The sequence below is a fragment of the Ciconia boyciana genome, chromosome 8, assembly GCF_034638445.1.
Source record: "Ciconia boyciana chromosome 8, ASM3463844v1, whole genome shotgun sequence".
In the NCBI taxonomy this organism is placed as follows: domain Eukaryota; kingdom Metazoa; phylum Chordata; class Aves; order Ciconiiformes; family Ciconiidae; genus Ciconia; species Ciconia boyciana.
In genome coordinates, this window is record NC_132941.1 from 296,087 (window position 1) to 312,325 (window position 16,239).

At 65.0% G+C, this 16,239-nt stretch overlaps 2 protein-coding genes across 10 annotated transcripts in view; one reads left to right on the plus strand and one right to left on the minus strand.

The window, feature by feature from the left end:
• Positions 1-5,123, minus strand: part of PPIP5K1 (diphosphoinositol pentakisphosphate kinase 1) — a 50,229-nt gene extending 45,106 nt beyond the window's left edge. For 5 of the 7 annotated variants that reach the window (XM_072869612.1, XM_072869615.1, XM_072869614.1 and 2 more), the window contains exons 1-2: positions 5,083-5,123; positions 107-276 (exon numbers count right to left, since the gene is read on the minus strand). The gene's annotated coding sequence lies outside the window, so the exon portion shown is untranslated. The other 2 variants (XM_072869611.1, XM_072869610.1) reach the window with 2 other exon arrangements.
• Positions 4,617-16,228, plus strand: LOC140655306 (creatine kinase U-type, mitochondrial). Of its 3 annotated transcripts, none has more exons than XM_072869618.1 (9): positions 4,617-4,693; positions 12,126-12,324; positions 12,758-12,853; positions 12,972-13,193; positions 13,726-13,811; positions 14,880-15,003; positions 15,185-15,319; positions 15,686-15,811; positions 16,034-16,228. In XM_072869618.1, the coding sequence occupies exons 2-9, from the start codon at positions 12,163-12,165 to the stop codon at positions 16,148-16,150; spliced, it is 1,068 nt and encodes a 355-aa protein (XP_072725719.1). In that variant the 5' UTR covers positions 4,617-4,693; positions 12,126-12,162; the 3' UTR covers positions 16,151-16,228. The 3 variants fall into 3 exon arrangements, with proteins under 3 accessions (XP_072725719.1, XP_072725720.1, XP_072725718.1); XM_072869619.1 differs by lacking the exon at positions 4,617-4,693 and adding an exon at positions 6,053-6,295; XM_072869617.1 differs by lacking the exon at positions 4,617-4,693 and adding an exon at positions 8,051-10,697.
• Positions 16,229-16,239: the final 11 nt, after the last annotated feature.

The following is a 16,239-nucleotide window of genomic DNA, read 5'->3' on the forward strand; positions in this document are numbered from 1 at the left end:
ATTCAGGATCATTTTAGATAGGCAGCTCCATTGTGCAAGTAACTCCTTTGCACCGACTGGGAAAGAGACAGCATCACCGCCAGCACTGAAATCATGTAAACCTTACAATGATGCATGCTCCAAGCCGCTGTCTAAATTATGGAAGGGGACAGTGGACACTCTTGCAGGCTCGTACACCCGAAGACATCAACTGGGACTCCAGAAGTTAGGATGAAGCTTAGGACAGCGACAGTGACTTTCCAATCGCCGATTTTCATCCTTTCAGCTCAAGAAGACCTACAGTAACAGAGAGACCAGTTTGAGAGGCACGTGACTTAGCAGGGAGGAGGGAAAAGGAAGAAGTGACAACTCTTTGGCAGGGAAAGAGGACACAGAGGAAGCATCAGCAGCGGTTTGGGTTGCGGGTCAGGGCTTCTGGGTTTGCAAGCTGGCTCTGATTTACTCTGTGACCAGGGAAGCCGATTATCGGGATACAAGCTACGCTTTATAAACGCCAGGAAAGGAGCGTGTCTTGCACTGTCACCTACAATAGCAGCACTGTCTGCCGCAGAAGGGACAGAGTGTGAATAGGCAGTACGCATGACCTGTACCCACCAAGGACACAGCTGTTCACCTCTGACCATAGCTGCACACACATAAATGTCAAGCGGTTGCCCTTACCATGTTTTTCCCAACTATAAAGTGGTGAAAAGCATTCATCCCATGTAAGTAAGTGCAACCTTGAGAAGAGGATGTTGTGAACATCTCATTTATTAGGTACTTCCTAAAAATGGACCTGAGACACTCTCTACTGCTGCCTCCCATGCTCTCACATGATTTCAAGCATTCCCCAGACTGAGTTACTGTACTTTGAGCATGCTTTCCCTTACAGCCAGTACACCGTAGGAGACTATACTGCCACATCCAGCTGTCGGTTCCCAGTCCCCTGGCAGCTCTTCTTCACAGAGCAGAGGCGGCAGATCCAAATGCCATCAGCCTGCTGCCAGCACGGTTTCATGGTAGCTGAGAATCCCCTCACCAGGAACAACGGAGGGAGATTGCCTTAATCCATTCAAAAGGGTCGGAACGGGCCAAAGAAACAAACACACAGAGCAATCCAGCTGCTTGTGAAATCCCCTTGGAAATAAGAGTGAAAAAAAAAGCATGCCTCCATGCAGAAAGGCTGTGCGCGCTCCCAGAAAGGACAGGACACGTAACAGGTAAGCGCTCAGAGAAAGCACTGGAGCAGAAGCGCATTGGACAAGGTCCCAAACCCATGCTACCAGGCACTGCTTCAACAGCAAGCCCGTCGCCTATCACGCCGGATCTACTGGGGGAGCCGACACCAACCCAACAGCAACCAGAGAGGTGACACTGCAAGCCCGGACTTTGCACCTACCGCACCAAGGCCGACCTCCTCCGCCTGATCCCAGCTCGCGCCAGCCTTCTGTGTGTGCACCAAGCCCCGTGCCGCCTGCTCCCACACAAAGCTTGAGGCACAGTGCACACCCGGCACAGAAAAGTGTCCCGATCAGCGAGAGTTAAAGCTGTAATTCACCATCAGTGCTCTCTGCTGGTGGGAGCAACAGCGCTGGCAGATCAGGCTACACAAACATTTTACTGTGTGCTCCATACAGCCCTGCTATTTCCACACGAGGACAAGAGTAGGATTCCCAACATGCTCAGGAACCATTTTCATTCCTGTGCCCTGCTGCCTCAGCACGCCAGTGCAGAACGAGACCTTAGCAAGTACACTACCAGCTTGATGGCTGATGATTTAATGGAGTAAACCATGCAAGAAGAGGAGGAGGGTTGTTTTCTCCAATCCCTTACTCTCCCCTCCCTCCTGGAAAAAACAGATCAAGCAGCAGGAAAACCTTTGCCCTAAGAACTAAGAAGGCAACGAGTTCTCTACATTCCTGCTCCTATCCCAGAAAAAAAGCCTCTGCCCTGCTCTGTAGCCATTTCTAGAGGCCATAACACGCCATACTCGAACCAGGTAAAAACCTAGAGCCCCACTGAAGCCGATGGCCACTGATGCATCGGGCATCCCCTTGGTGCCAACAGGGAAAGCCTCATGATCTCAGGCTGTTTCTGGTGTGGGGAAAGGGAGAGGGTATAACCAAAACCTTTTTCAAGCTTCTCTTTAAAGTAGATCCCCTATCTGACTAGATTTATACCAAGAAAGACCACAGACTCTTGATGAAACAGAACTTTTAGCTACAGGCATAACTAAGGCATCTAAAACTCAGACAGACTGTTGCTCTTAAAGAGAAACAGGCAAGTGGCGCTCGATTCTGGTATCAAAGGCTCATAACATGAGGTCTTGCCACCACGCCTGGACCAGCTCTAGCGCTGGGCTATCAAAGAGTTTGTATGCCAGGAGGGTGGCAACTTCCCCTACAGAAATGGTACCAGAAAGGTTCCTGTTCGGCGCTCAGCCCACACCCCCACTGCACTGTTACTTCTTTTCTTCAAACCTAGAGCTATGAGAGGTGCTGACAGTACGCGATGCCGATGGTTCTGCATCATTCTCATTGCTTCCTGAGCTAACTGCTCCTAGAGGTCATACATTCAGACCAGTTCCCACTTGCTGAGAGTGCTACAGGTCTCACCTTTCACTAATCACAGCAAGAAAATTAAGCGTTGAGTTAATGCTGCTGGCTGTATTGTCCAAGAGAGACAAAAGCATTAACACAGCTCTGGCACACACACAAAAAAGGCAAAGATGGCTCCAGCTTTGAGTACAGAATATTCAGGCTTGCTAGTACCATCACAGATACACGAGGAAGTACACACCGGCCGCCACAGCTAAAGGCATTCTTGCACTCTCTTCCAAGAAGGGTAGCTATGATCTGCTACACAATCATACCAAAGGTTACTGTAATCGCCTAACGGCAATCAGAAGCTGCCGACACACAACCTGAAACTGAGTCGTAGACCTTGCCTCTAAGTGTCCTGGGACTAATTCAGCTCCCTGGACTACCTTGTATTAGCGATAAGAAATGAAATAGTAAGTTGTTTTCTGGCTCCCCAGCAGATCGTTCTGGCGCTGTTCAGATAAGGATGTTCAATTTAAGAGAGAAGAAGGTATGATCAGGTCTCGTACTAACTTTGTACTCAGTGTGGCATTAACCACTAAAAGAGTGGGTTTGGGCGTCGTTTTTTTGTTTCATTTTGTTTTTTAAACAAAGCCTGTTATAGGTGCAGATGCACGATTGGAAAGCGCAGTCCCTGCCGTGGAGGGCTGAAGGACAAGGACTGCAGCAACCAACCAAGGCGGATCACGTCGCTGGCGGCAGCAGCCGCAGGCGGTGGAAGAGGCAGCTCTCGGAGCCGACACCAGGCCTGCGCACCCCAGGGAGCCTGGGGGAAGCACTGGGCGGGAGGTCGGAGGAGCGCAGGGTACCACCGCATGCAGACAGGCTGCAAGGGTGATTTAGCGTATAGACCCACACCTGATTTAAGCCAGGTCAAGTATCTGCCGGATTGTAACCTCTAAGAATACACATAGCTGGCATTTTAAAATACTAATGCTGGCAATGTGCTGTTGAACTACCTGAAACGGCTGTGGGCACTAAAAACAAACAACCCAAACAAAGAAGCCCAACCCTGGAAGTTTAGGCCTTGATCAGCGAGGTACCTTTGCCCAAAGCGTTACTCCCATTGTCACAAGGACTATTTGTATTAAGGTTAATTACATACAAAAGGTGAAAGCTGTACCCTTATCATAGACACTTAATTGCTTCAGAAGAAAAAGAACACCTACTCCAGAGTTAATAATTAAAAGCTATTTGGACTTGGTGTATCAGAGAAAGCTCTCCATGCTCTATTAACATAGAAGTTCAACGTGTTCACAACCAGGAAGCTGAAGTCAAGCTTCTAAACGTACAGTTCTGCCTGCCTGAGCAGCACTTTCGGTAACTCCAAATCTATCAACGCCTTCAAACCCAGCGTGCAGCAACGGTGGAAACACTTCACGTTTCCTGACCAGGAGCTCCTTCTGCTAGACAATGCCGTTTGCAAAGTCAGTGAAAACCTCTTGCCTTATCACTTGTGCATCTGAGCAAGTGATGTGTTGCTCACATGGCAACTGCAGCAGTAAGATCAATTCTCGTCTTAGGAGGTTGGTTTTAATGCGGTTTTTTAATAGGAAGCTTCACAGCATCAGAACTGCTCTGAGACTGTAACTGTTAATGAAGGTTTATTAACGAACGAACCGCTGCCGCTCCACCCCTCCCTCACGCCCAGGCCCCAACCCGGCCGCCTCGGCTGCCCTCGCGAAGGCGGGAGGCCGGGGCAGCGGCGCGGCGGGACGGCAGCCCCGGGGGAGCGGGGCGGCGGCTCCTCCTCCGGGGGCAGCTACCGGGGCCCGGCCCGGGCAGAGCGGCGCGGCCGCAAGCAGCCAAGCACCCGGCGAGCCGCCCCAGCGCCGAGGGAAGCACCGGCGCCGCTAGGCCGGGCGGCACCGACACCGACACGGACGGGCCAACCCGCGGCGGCCCGGCGGGCCGCCCGCTCCCCGCGGGACCCCGCAGCGGCCGGGAGGGGCTGCCGGGCCCGCTCAGCCCTGGCAGGGTCGAGCCACGGCCCCGCCCGCCGCCCCCGCGGCCCTCCCGGGCAGAGCCCGCCGCGGCGCCGCGCACAGCGCCCGGCCCGGCCCGCTGCGCCCTCCGCCGAGCCGCAGCTCCCGCGCCGCGCTCGGTGCCGAGGGGTAGGCCGCGCCGGGGGAGGCCGGGTGCCCCGGGCCCGACAGACCCGGGCGGGTGGCGGGGCGCGGGCGGCGCGGGCGGCCGGGGCAGCCCGCGGGGTGGGGGGGTGGGGGCGGCGGGGCGGCGAGCCCGCGCCGGGGAGGCGGGCGGCGCCTCCCCGGGGGCCGCCGCTGCCACCTACCCGGCGCTCCCCGACGGTCGCCGACGAGCCGGGCCCAGGAGCGGCGCGGCCGGCCGCCCCTCCCCCCCCTTCGCTTCCCTTCCCTGGCCCGGCGCCGCCTGCCCCCCGCCCCGGCCTCGGGCCCGGGCCCGGCGCCCCGGGGACGCCCCGGCACCCCGCCGGCGGCAGCAGGGGGCGCCACGCCGGGCGCCGCCATTTCCCTCCGCTCACCTGCGGCCTCCGAGCGCACCCTGCGCTGCCGGCGCTGCCGCCGGCCAATCACGGCCCGCTGACGGCCGCAGCCAGCCAATCGGCGGGGAGAGGGGCGGGCCGGCCGGGCCCCAGGCGGGCGCGGCGTGGCGGCCCCTGGCGGCGGCGGCGGGGAGCGCTGCGCGGCCGGGCGTGCCGCGCGCACGTGGGGCGCGAGCGCAGCGCCGGGCACCGGCAGCGCCGCCGGGTCCCGCGTTACCACGGCAACCGCGCCGCGCGCGCCGCCCCCGCCCCGCGGGACCCCGGGCAGGAGGCGCGACGGTGCCGGGCGGCCGCTCCCGGTGCGCCGGAGAAGCGGGGCAGCGCGCCCCGGGCGGCGCCCGCCGCCGCTCCCGTCCCGCGGGGTCTGCGGCGGCGGAACGCGGCGCGCTCCCTGCCCCGCCGGTGCCGCGGGCACGGGGTGCGCGGCCCGGCCGCCCTGTCCCGGCGTGCGGGGGCCGCGGGGGCAGCGCCGGGCGGCGGCAGGGAGCGCGGCGGTTGGGCCGGTGACCGCCGCCCGCGCCAGGCCGAGCCGCCGAGAACCGGCCGCCGGCCCCGCGACCCATCCCGGCCCGCATCCCACGCGCGGCTCCGGGCCGTCGGGGAGCCGCGTCCGCCGCTCCCGGGGTCCGCCCCCCGCCGCTCCCGGCTCCAGGTGCGCGGACTTTTTCCCGGCCGCACCCTCGCCGCCGCCGGTTGCGCCGTGCCGTGCCGTGCCCGCCGGGGCCCGGGGCGGGGCGCGGCCCAGCCCGGCCCGGCCCGGCCCGGCCCGGCCCGGGCGCAGCCGCCCCTCCGGCGCTGTCCGGCGCGCGGTGCTGAAGGCGGCGGCTGCGGCCCCAGTGCGGCGGGCGGGGCGGGGCGGGGCGGGGCGGGGCGGGGCGGCCGAGCAGGTGGCGGTGCCGTTGCGGCCCCCCCGTGCCCGGCCGGCTCCCCGCCCCCCGCGCACCCTCCCGCTGCCGCCGTTCCCATTCCCGTTCCCGTTCCCATTCCCATCACGTCTGCCTTCCGGCCCCGCCGCGCTCGCTCTGCCGCGCCGCCGCTCCGCGATGGCCAGCACCTTCGCCCGCGCCCTCTCCGCCCGCCGCTCCGCCGGCCTCCTGGCCATGGTGGGCGCCGGCTCCCTCGCCGCCGGCTTCCTGCTCGCCCGGGACGCGGTCAGCGCGGGCGACCGGCAGCGGCGGCGCTACCCGCCCAGGTACCGGGCGCGGGCGGCGGGGGCGCACGTGCGGGGGGCGGCGGGGCTGCCCCCGAGCTCCGGCCGGGGGCCCCGGAGCGGCTCAGGGGGGCGGCGGGGCGGACGCTGCTCGTCCGCGGGCGGGGGCGACCGGGACGCCCGGGAACCCGGCCCGCGCCGGCCCCGGGGCCCCGGGCGGCGGCGGGGTCTCGGCCGCGTGGGACCGGAGCCGCCCCGCCTCGGGCCGCCGGCCACCGGCGCCGCGGGGCCCGCCGTCCGCGCGCCCAAGGGCACCGGCGCCGCTGCGGCGGGGCCTCCGCGCCCTGCCCGGCCTCCCCGAGGGCCCGGCCGCCGCGCCCGGGCACTGGGCGCGGGCCCGCGGGGGCCGGCGGGGCGCGGGGCCCGGCTCCCCGGGGCCGGGCCGGGCCGTCCCGCGCCGGCCGGGCAGCCACGGGGCCCCGCCGCGGGCCCCGCGCTGAGCCGGGGCCGTGCGGGCTTGCGGGGGCCTCCCCGGGCGCGTCCCCGTGCCCGGCGGCCGGCTCCGGGCGCCCGCGGCCCTCCGGCAGCGGCCCGGGCCGGGAGCCCCGGGACTGCCGGCGGCCCTGGGCGGTCGCGGAGCACCAGGACCGGCCGCTGTGCCGCCAGCCCGGGGCAGGCGGGAGCGGGAGGGGAGAAGTGCTTGCCCGCGGGGCTGCGGCCCGGGGGGACTTTCTGGGGCTGACGGGGGGGGGGGACGGGGCTGGGGGCCGTCGGGAAGATGGGGCAGCATCGCCCGCACAGCCAGCGCGGGTGAGGTCGTACCCAGGCTCGGCCCAGCTGTCGGAGGAGCCAGGGAGCCTTGGCAGTGTCCTAGCGCGGACAGGACGGAGCAAAAGGGTTCGTTTTCTCCTCCTGGCAAAACACCCGGGAGCCCCCTGTGCAAAGCCGGTGCCAGAGCAGAGGCAGCAGCCCCTCGGCAGCCCCCGGGGCCGGCGGCAGCTCCTGGCCCGACCCCATCTGGCTGTACCAGCCTTCCCACGCGCCTGCCTTCGGGACGGGGACTTCGCTATTTAAAAGAAAAGGTTTCCTGGCAGGTCCTCGCCCTTCCATCTCAGGGGCAGTTTTTAAAGGGAGAACCGGAGTGGCCCGCAGGTGCTGAGCAGGCAGCCCCCAGCCTGCAGGCAAATTTTGGATGAAGACGGGTCCTGAGATGTGCAATCAGGACTCCTGGGAGGTGGGCACAGGGCCGAGCCGGGCAGGCGGGCCCGTGCACGGCCGTGGCCTGGCTTAGGGGTGCTTTTGGGGTAATGCTGGCTCTGCAAGAGCCGCTGGCCCTATTTACCCAACCTGTGCCTGATCCCTTAAGCCAGATAAGTGTCACAGCTGCGGAGCGGTGCTAAGGTTCAAGCTCCAGCACAGAAGGTCTCGTGTCACTCCTCCTTCGAGCTGCTCTTTGCCAAGGGCTGCCCCAGGGAGCGCGGCTGGGCCCCAGGAGAGCCCGGGGTGGAGGCGTTACCACTGCTCTGCTCACCGCTGCTTGCCGTAGCAATAAGGAAGCGGGGCCTCGAGGCCGGGAAAGGTAGAGGCAGGTCCTGCCTGCTGCCCACGCTGCCTGGCCCCGAGGAGCGTGGAGGGCCAAGGCACAAGAAGGGGCTGGAGGCAGGAGCTGCCTGTGCCTCACGAGGGCCGGGCGGGGTAGGGACAGGGCTGGGAGGGGAGAGGGACGTGGTGGGCACCGGCCAGTCCTTCCGCCTCGCCCTGGCACCGGCTGCTCGGCCTGGCACAGCTCAGAGGCAGGTCAGGAAAGCGAGGAGCGTGTTTTCCTCCCCATCCTGATGCCGGCAGAGACTGCGCACGGTGAAGGAGCGGAGTGGGGAAGGAGGCAGCGTGTTACCGCTCCAAACACATGCGGCTGCTGTGATCCCTGCACCAAACACCGTGCGGTTAGAGAGCGGCGCTGCGCTGCATTGCAGGCTGAGAGCCCTGCTCGTGCAGAAAGCTGTGTGCTGAGAGCCGGCGCTGGGGGCTCAGACGTTCTGGGTCGGGCCACAGAAACGAGGGGACGGAAATGGAGCAGGTTCGAAGAATGAGGAAGGCTGGATATTATTGTTTATTCACCTCCCAGGGGGGCTGTATTTTCAAGCTTTCTGAACAACTGCAGAGCCACAGACATCAGGTCCTCACCGAGTGAGGATGGTGAGGGAAACATCACCAGGACCTGTGAGACCCGCCGGCTGGCGTGAGAAAGGCAGGCACTCTGCCCGTGTCCTGCTCCTGCGGGCAAGGGCACCGGGGCCTGGGGAGAGCTGGCCTGTCCCTGCTAAGCGTGGACACACAAGTGTCCCCTTGCGCACACAAAACACCGGCTGTGTCCTCGTTGTGGCTAGGGCCAGGGGCCAAGCTGGCCGTGCTGCAAAGGCGTTGCTGTGGCAGGATCGATGGCTGGGGAAAAACAGCAGGTCAGAACGTTGATGCTGAAAACAAGGACGGGGCTTGGGGGAACAGCCGGGCACCGTCTGTGGGGAGGAGGGGGCTGAGGGGAGTCTGGAAGAGGTGAAGAAATCAAGGTAGAGGATGTGGCTGAGCAGCTCTAAAATGAGCTTCCTGGGAGGGTCTGTTCAGCTGGGAATGGCTTTGTGGTGGTGCTGACGCTTGAAAAGAGCCTGGACAGAGTCCCACGGGTGAGCCGCAGCGTCCCGCTCTGCGGGGCCGAGCCAACCGTCCTGGGGATTTTGCTCCTCTAGTCTTTAAGTTAAATAACGAGAGACATCGGCAACAGCCTCGAGGGGTCGGGGCGGCACTCCGTGGCTGCTTGTCAGAGGCGCTGCAGTGCAAATGGCCACGCTGGGGGGGGCATGGGCACCCCCCAGAGGAGACGTGGGCACAGATGTGCCCGCTGCCAGGGGGGTCCCACGCAGGGCACGGCGCCACGTTTGGATGGTCACACTGGGGCTCCCCGCCAAAGCGTCTCCGCACAAAGCCCGAGCCTCCTCCTCCTCTCTGCGTAAACAAGCCGCATGCTCCGCTGCCTGCGGCGGCCTGCCGGCACCGGCTCCTCCCGCCCGCCGCCACCGCACAGGGTCCGCGCCACTCGCCCCACACGCCCACACACCTCCCCAGAGGCCGCGCACGGCGGGGGCTGCCGTCAGCACGGGCACCCACAGAGCCAGCGTCTCCAGGAGGGGTGCTGGAGGCTGCTGGATTAGCAGTGAAGAGCCATGGGGAGATGCAGGGGGCTGCCGCTCCCAGGGAGGCTGCCCAGTCAGTAGACAGACTTAATAATACCTGCTGAGCACTTAGCGGGTCTCCTCCCGGATGCAGCACCTCCTCGCACAAGGGCAGAGAGGGCAGTTGCTGCAGGCGGCGCACCCCGAGGTCGCAGGCAGGACGGCAGCGCTGAGCTGCCTCGCGCGACAGCGCGGGTGGTAGCAAAGCACCCGCACCGAGTTGCGCTCGCGGCAGACGTCCACCTTCCGCTGAAGACACTTCCAGCCTCTGCGGCCAGGGAGCCGGGGGTGAGCCGGAGCGGGGAGCCCACCCTATCGCTCAGCCGCATGGCACTGGGAACAAAAGATGGTGCTGAAAGGGTCATAATTTAAAAACCAGTTTTGGGGACCAAAACCAAGGGGCCAGGGCAGCCCCAGTAAGGCCAAGTGCAGTGTTGCCTTCATGCTCGTGGCAGAGGACAGACACCTGGACAGCCAGGAGGGCGCGGTGGGAGAGCGGTGCCCGCTCCCCGAGCCCTCCCGCGCCAGCCCTGGGCCGCGGCCCGGGCTGCAGGAACAGGCGGTCTCCCCTGCAGCTCTGCGGGGCACCGCCCGCGAGCACAGCACTGAGCCTTCAGCACCTTCGTCCCTGCTTGCCCTGCTGATCCTGGCACCATCCAGCTTAGTTCAGGTTCTCTAGAAAGGCTGAAGAGAGATTCCCCAGAGCTGCTGGCTCTGATGCAGGGCTGTTCTTGGGGCGGGTGCGTTCGGGCCAGGAGCTAATGAGCACTGCAGCAGGCACAGACCCTGCAGGCAGGGGCCGGAGTCTCGGGGTTTTGGACTCTCTGAACACTTCAGTGAAGGCAGGGACTGCCCATAGCAGGCAGCATGCTTAAACCTACAGCAGTCTTCTGCTTACTGGAAGTGAGCTTGCTTCCTTTAGCAACCTTTGATGGCTCTCTGGACGTAGTCCGCTGACACCGGGGTGGAAAGCACAGCAGGCAGGCTGTGGTCCTGGCATGCCAGGCAGCAGTAGCAGTGCTGGGGGCGGGGGAGGAACTTGTCCAAGTGTCCCATTCTGATCAGCAAATGCTCCTTACCGGAGCGTCTCTCCCTGGGGAGACGTGGGTCAGTAGCCAGCTGACGGCAGGGGCAGGAGCAGTGGGGGAGGCTGGGGCAGCCTGCGTTCCACATATGACAAGTCAGCCTCTGAACTGGAGCATCTCAACACGGCACAGGTATGTGTGTGGGCTGGGGAGCCTGGGGGAGCCCCCTCAGCCTGCACGGCCTGGCTCGAGTTCCTGCCTGGAGCAAACGCCTCCTTGCACTGGCCCAGGCTGGAGCCAAGTGCTTCCCTGTGCAGAGCAGACAATGTAAGCCCTACCTCCCTTTCTTTCTGCAAAGCGCAGGAAGCCACGAGCAGTAGCCAAGCCGTAGGCGAAGGGCCAACGCACATTCCTTGGCCTGCAGACGCAGGGGAGGAGGCGGCAGCAACGACAGCACTCTGCATTGCAGCACGGGGGCTGGGCGCTGGCAGCCAGACCCGGCGCCCTGTGCGGACGCTCAGCCCGGGAGCAGGACCTGAGCGCCAGGAGGTTGCCAGGACTCGCTGCTGGTGATGGTGGCCGGCTGTTGCTCCCACCGACCCAGACCTGCACTAGCCCCGGCTCTTCTTCTCCCATGTGGACCCCACACACAAGGCAGCACCCCTCCTGGGAGAGGAGACAGGCGTCCCCAGGGCTGCGGGACCCCCTCCGGCCACCAGCCAGGTTGCCTGGGCTGACAGGGGCCATTCCTGTCCCACTGAGGCAAGCGGAGGCACCACTTCCCAGCAGGAGGGATCTGGCCAAGGAGAGCGCTGTCAGGGTCCTGCCCTGCCAATCCCTCCGTGAGCACAGAACAAGCACAAAGCCTGGCTAAAGTGGGAATGAGGACAGGGGACGGCCTCCCGCTAAGCTGATTAGAGGAAAGCATCCCCCTAATACAATAAACTGCGCCAGAGCAGTGCGGTTCCCACCGGCTGCAGATCGGGGTCAACCGATCTCCTGCCCCGCGGCATCTGGGGAGCGGAGGGACGGGGGCTCGTGGCGCCCGGCTGGGGCCCGGGGGCCAGACACGACAGGGCCTCCGTGGGCTGCGTGCCCTGCCTCTCCCGCCCGCTGCTTGGGCAGAAGGGGCAGCGGGAGCAGCCGCCCTCCATTTGGGCTGGCGTCAGGGCAGCCCCAGGGAGGAGGAGGGGAGCGAGACCCCCGCTCTGTGGCCCAGCCGTCCTGGCAGCTCAGTGCACGGGCTCCCTGCCAGCCGCCCGTGCCCCAGCGTGGGGCCGCAGCTGACGTGGCAGCCGCCGCTCGCCTGGCAAGCTCTCCCAACCCCGGGGCCCTGGTACGCAGCTGATAAGGAGCAGCACCCTGACAACCGGTCCAGATTTGCTTATGGACTCTTGTCCTTGTGGCAATGTCAGCCTTCAGCTCAGGCTGCTCTCTGCCCTTGCTGTGCGACGCCAGTGACTGCCTCCCCGCTCCCGGCTGGCCTTTGCTGGTGTGGACAAGCGGAGCAGCTTGACCTCCCTCCCTGGAGCTCCCCTGCCCTGAGGGTCTCTGTGCAGCAAGGGCACGAGTGCCGGGGTCCCCGGGCCCCAAAGGACTTACCGGTCTCTCCTCCCACAGCGCCGAGTACCCCGACCTGCGGAAGCACAACAACTGCATGGCCAGCAACCTGACGCCAGCCATCTATGCCAGGCTCTGTGACAAAGCAACCCCGAATGGCTGGACCTTGGACCAGTGCATCCAGACGGGTGTCGACAACCCCGGCCACCCCTTCATCAAGACTGTGGGCATGGTAGCTGGCGATGAAGAAACCTACGAGGTGAGTGGCGGCCGGAGCCCTGCCATGCTCCAGGCTCTCCAGGGTGCCTGCAGTAGCCAAAGGAGTCCCAGTACCTGCAGTACATCCAGCAGCCTGGGATGTTACTGCCCACCTCCTCCTGCCCAGCCCGGGCAGCTGGAGAGGCCCCTTGGCCAGCCCCAGCGTGTCCCTGTGGGACACAGGGCTCCTTCAGATCAGCTGTTCCGAGAGCACTGCAACCTCCTCCTCCTCGCCCCTGAGCCCCACTTGCCCGGGCAGCGTCGGCCCCGTGGATTGCCATGGCATTGCAGGATGCGCCATGGCCCCCAGCCGCCCTCTGCGGCCCCCTGCTGCCACGTCCCCCGCGCTGGCAGCGGGACTGCGCCGAGCTTGTGGCAGGGGCTTCGTGGGGTGCTGGCTCTGCGGTGCCGCACATCATCCCGCTTGCTTCCAGGTGTTTGCTGACCTGTTTGACCCCGTGATTCAGGAGCGGCACAACGGATACAACCCCCGCACCATGAAGCACATCACAGACCTGGACGCTACCAAGGTGCATGAGCCGGGCAGCGGTGCTGCGCACAGGGGACCTTCCCCGGGCCTCTGGGGACAGGGCCCCTGCCAGCACCAGCACCGCCCTGTAAGCGCCCCATGGCTCGCGTCTCTTCCAGATAAAGTTTGGCCACTTCGATGAGCGCTACGTGCTCTCATCCCGGGTCCGGACAGGGCGCAGCATCCGCGGGCTGAGCCTGCCGCCAGCCTGCACCCGCGCTGAGCGGCGAGAGGTGGAGAAGGTGGCCGTGGAGGCACTGAATGGCCTCACCGGGGACCTGGCGGGCCGGTACTACCGCCTCGGCGAGATGACGGAGAAGGAGCAACAGCAGCTCATTGATGTGAGTTGGTGCAGCTCCCAGCCAGCCACCCCGGGTGCGCACAGAGCAGGACCCCTTCTCCGGCATTGCCTCTCTGGGAGGCCGAATCCTCCTTTCCCAGCTCCGCTGCCCTGTGGGACCAGGACCCGCTTCCCCAGCGAGGCCACCCCACGGTGCAGAGGGTGCTCACGGGGCTGCTGAGCCCTCCCGAGCCAGGGGAGGATGGAGCTTGCTGAATACAGCCCCAGCAGCTCGCGGCCCCCTCCGGCTCTCGCCCCACATCCCCCTGCCTGTGCCCAGGGGAAGGTGGGCTCGTGGCACACGGCCGGTGCCCTGCCAGCCCCTGGTACAGGGTGGGCTGTGCACCAGCAGCCTTCTGCCTCCCTGGCCGGGAAGGCAGGGACTCCTGCCCACAGGTGGGGACAGCAGGCAAGCTTGCCCTGCCTGGGACAGCCACCGTGCATCGCCTGCATGGCAGGCTGGGACCGGTGAGACGGTGCCCTGGCACCAGCCGTGCAGCCCTGGTGAGCTCTCGCACTCTGCCTCCCTCCAGGACCACTTCCTCTTCGACAAGCCGGTGTCCCCGCTCCTGACGGCAGCAGGAATGGCCCGGGACTGGCCCGACGCCCGAGGGATCTGGTGAGGATCTGCCCCGGCATGGGGCAGTCAGCAGGGCAGAAAGGCGGGGGACACTGCTGCTCTCTCTGGCTGCCCCAGCCCCGCCACCCGCGTTCCCCATGCTCACCAAACCGCAGACCGCAGCACATGTGGCACCAGCACCCCTGGGTCGCGCTCACCCCAGGCTCTGTGGCCATGTGGAGCTGGGCTCTTCCTGCTCACACCTGACCTGGGAGCCCCTTGTGCACTGCAGTCAGCAGCCAGCCGCTCCATACACAAGCCACAGCGTCCTCCTAAGAAGTGGGACTTCAGAGCCAGCCCCCGCTGTCGGTCCTGCCCGCTCTCACCGTCCTGCAGCACCTTGCACTCCAGGCTGCCAAAAACCTGGGAGCCTTCTGCTCCCTAGGCAATCCCCAGCACTCCTCCTGGCTCTCTGCACACTCTACCCGCCCCCAAACTTATCCTGCCACAATTGCATCTTACTGCTCCCTCCCAGCATCTCTGCACGGCCATGCAACGTCCCACGCAGCATCCCACGTGCCCGCAGAGTGACAGCCAGCACACGCGCTCGCCCACACCGCCCTCGCTGCCACAGCGCCTTTATAGCAGCCTCACGGAAAACACCTCCACAGCACACATGGTCCCCAGCTCCAGCCACCCCCTAACCCAGCATCCCAACGTGTCCCCCACGCCTCACAGCCCCCTCCCGCTGCCTGCGCGGTGCAGGAGCCGCAGTCCTGTCCCCAGTCCAGGCAAGGTCGCCACCATGCTGGCACCGTGCTGCTCCTCCCCAGCAGTGCTTGCCTGCGCCCACGGCACCGGAGCCAGGACCCGTTGCCTGCAGCGGTGCGTGTGGATGAACGCTGGCCCGTCTCCAGGAGCACCTCCTGGCTGTCTGCTTTGCTGCCGGGCTGTGCTCTGGCAACGTGCTCCCAGCCGCGGGCATGGGCAGAGCACCGGGAGCATGGGGCAGCACTGGCACCATGGCCGCAGGGGCAGAAGGGGCACGGCTGGGGCTGGCACGGGTGGCTGGGTGGGCACGGGGGCTCTGCCAGCCACCAGCGGAGCCGAACGCTGCCTTTTCGCTAGGCACAACAATGAGAAGACCTTCCTGATCTGGATCAACGAGGAGGACCACACACGCATCATCTCCATGGAGAAGGGTGGCAACATGAAGCGCGTCTTCGAGCGGTTCTGTCGGGGCCTGAAGGAGGTGAGCACCCGCCAGCCCCTGCTGCGCCAACCCTGTGGACAGGCAAATAGGCGGACAGGGGCAAGCAGGGCCACTGAGGGGCTAGCGCCCTGCACTCGGCCAGGGCTGGGCACTGCTGATGTGCCGAGGCCTGGGCACCCCACAGCCCGGGGCTGAACGGCTGCTTGTGCTTCTAACGCAGGTGGAGCGGCTAATCCAGGAGCGAGGCTGGGAGTTCATGTGGAACGAGCGGCTGGGTTACATCCTGACCTGCCCCTCCAACTTGGGCACTGGGCTGCGAGCAGGCGTCCACATCAAGCTGCCGCTGCTCAGCAAGGTATTACCATGGCCAGTTTCGTGGGGAGCCAGGCCAGGGCTGCGGGGAGCCCCGGCTGCCGGGGCGCAGGGAGCCCAGCCACATGGGAGGTGCGGGGCTGCGTGGGACCTGGCCCTGGACCTCGCTCAGGTTCCCCCAGGAAGCGGAGCATGCGGTCCAGTCCACGCCTGCGTCCGCAGCTGGAGGGGCAGGGGACCCCGGTGTCAGCCTGGGTCTGCGCAGGGCAGGGCTCCCTGCGGGGATTACAAGCCCGCTGACGGGGTCCTGTGAGCAGCAGGAGGGCTGTCCCCGGGAGCAGGCAGCTGCAGAGCCCCGACTCCCTTGCTGATGGTCCCACTGAGCACTGACACCTTCTCTGGGCACCAGGACAGCCGCTTCCCTAAGATCCTGGAGAACCTCCGGCTACAGAAGCGTGGGACGGGCGGTGTGGACACTGCGGCTACTGGCAGCGTCTTTGACATCTCCAACCTGGACCGGCTGGGGAAGTCAGAGGTGGGTGCCGGGCAGAGCTGCTTTTGGGGAGGGAGGTTCTGGCGTGTGTGTGCATGACAGGCCCACGGCACCCAAATGGCGCCGGGGCCGTGTGCTGGGGCCAGCATGTGGGGGCTGGGGGTGACAGCGCCTGCCCTTCACGCGGTGGGGCCGGCCGAGTGCTTTTGCTGGCGCGGCTCCCAGGGCAGCCCCCGAGTCAGGACGTGTGTGCTCCTGGTGCAGGTGGAGCTGGTGCAGCTGGTGATAGACGGTGTGAACTACCTGATCGACTGTGAGCGGCGGCTGGAGAAGGGGCAGGACATCCGCATCCCCTCCCCGGTGCCGCAGTTCCGGCACTGAGCTGGACCAAGGCAGCGCCAGCCCCGCGGGACCCAGCTCCCCCCGTAGCTTACGTGATCTCTGTGCCCAGCATGTCGCTGCGTCCTGTT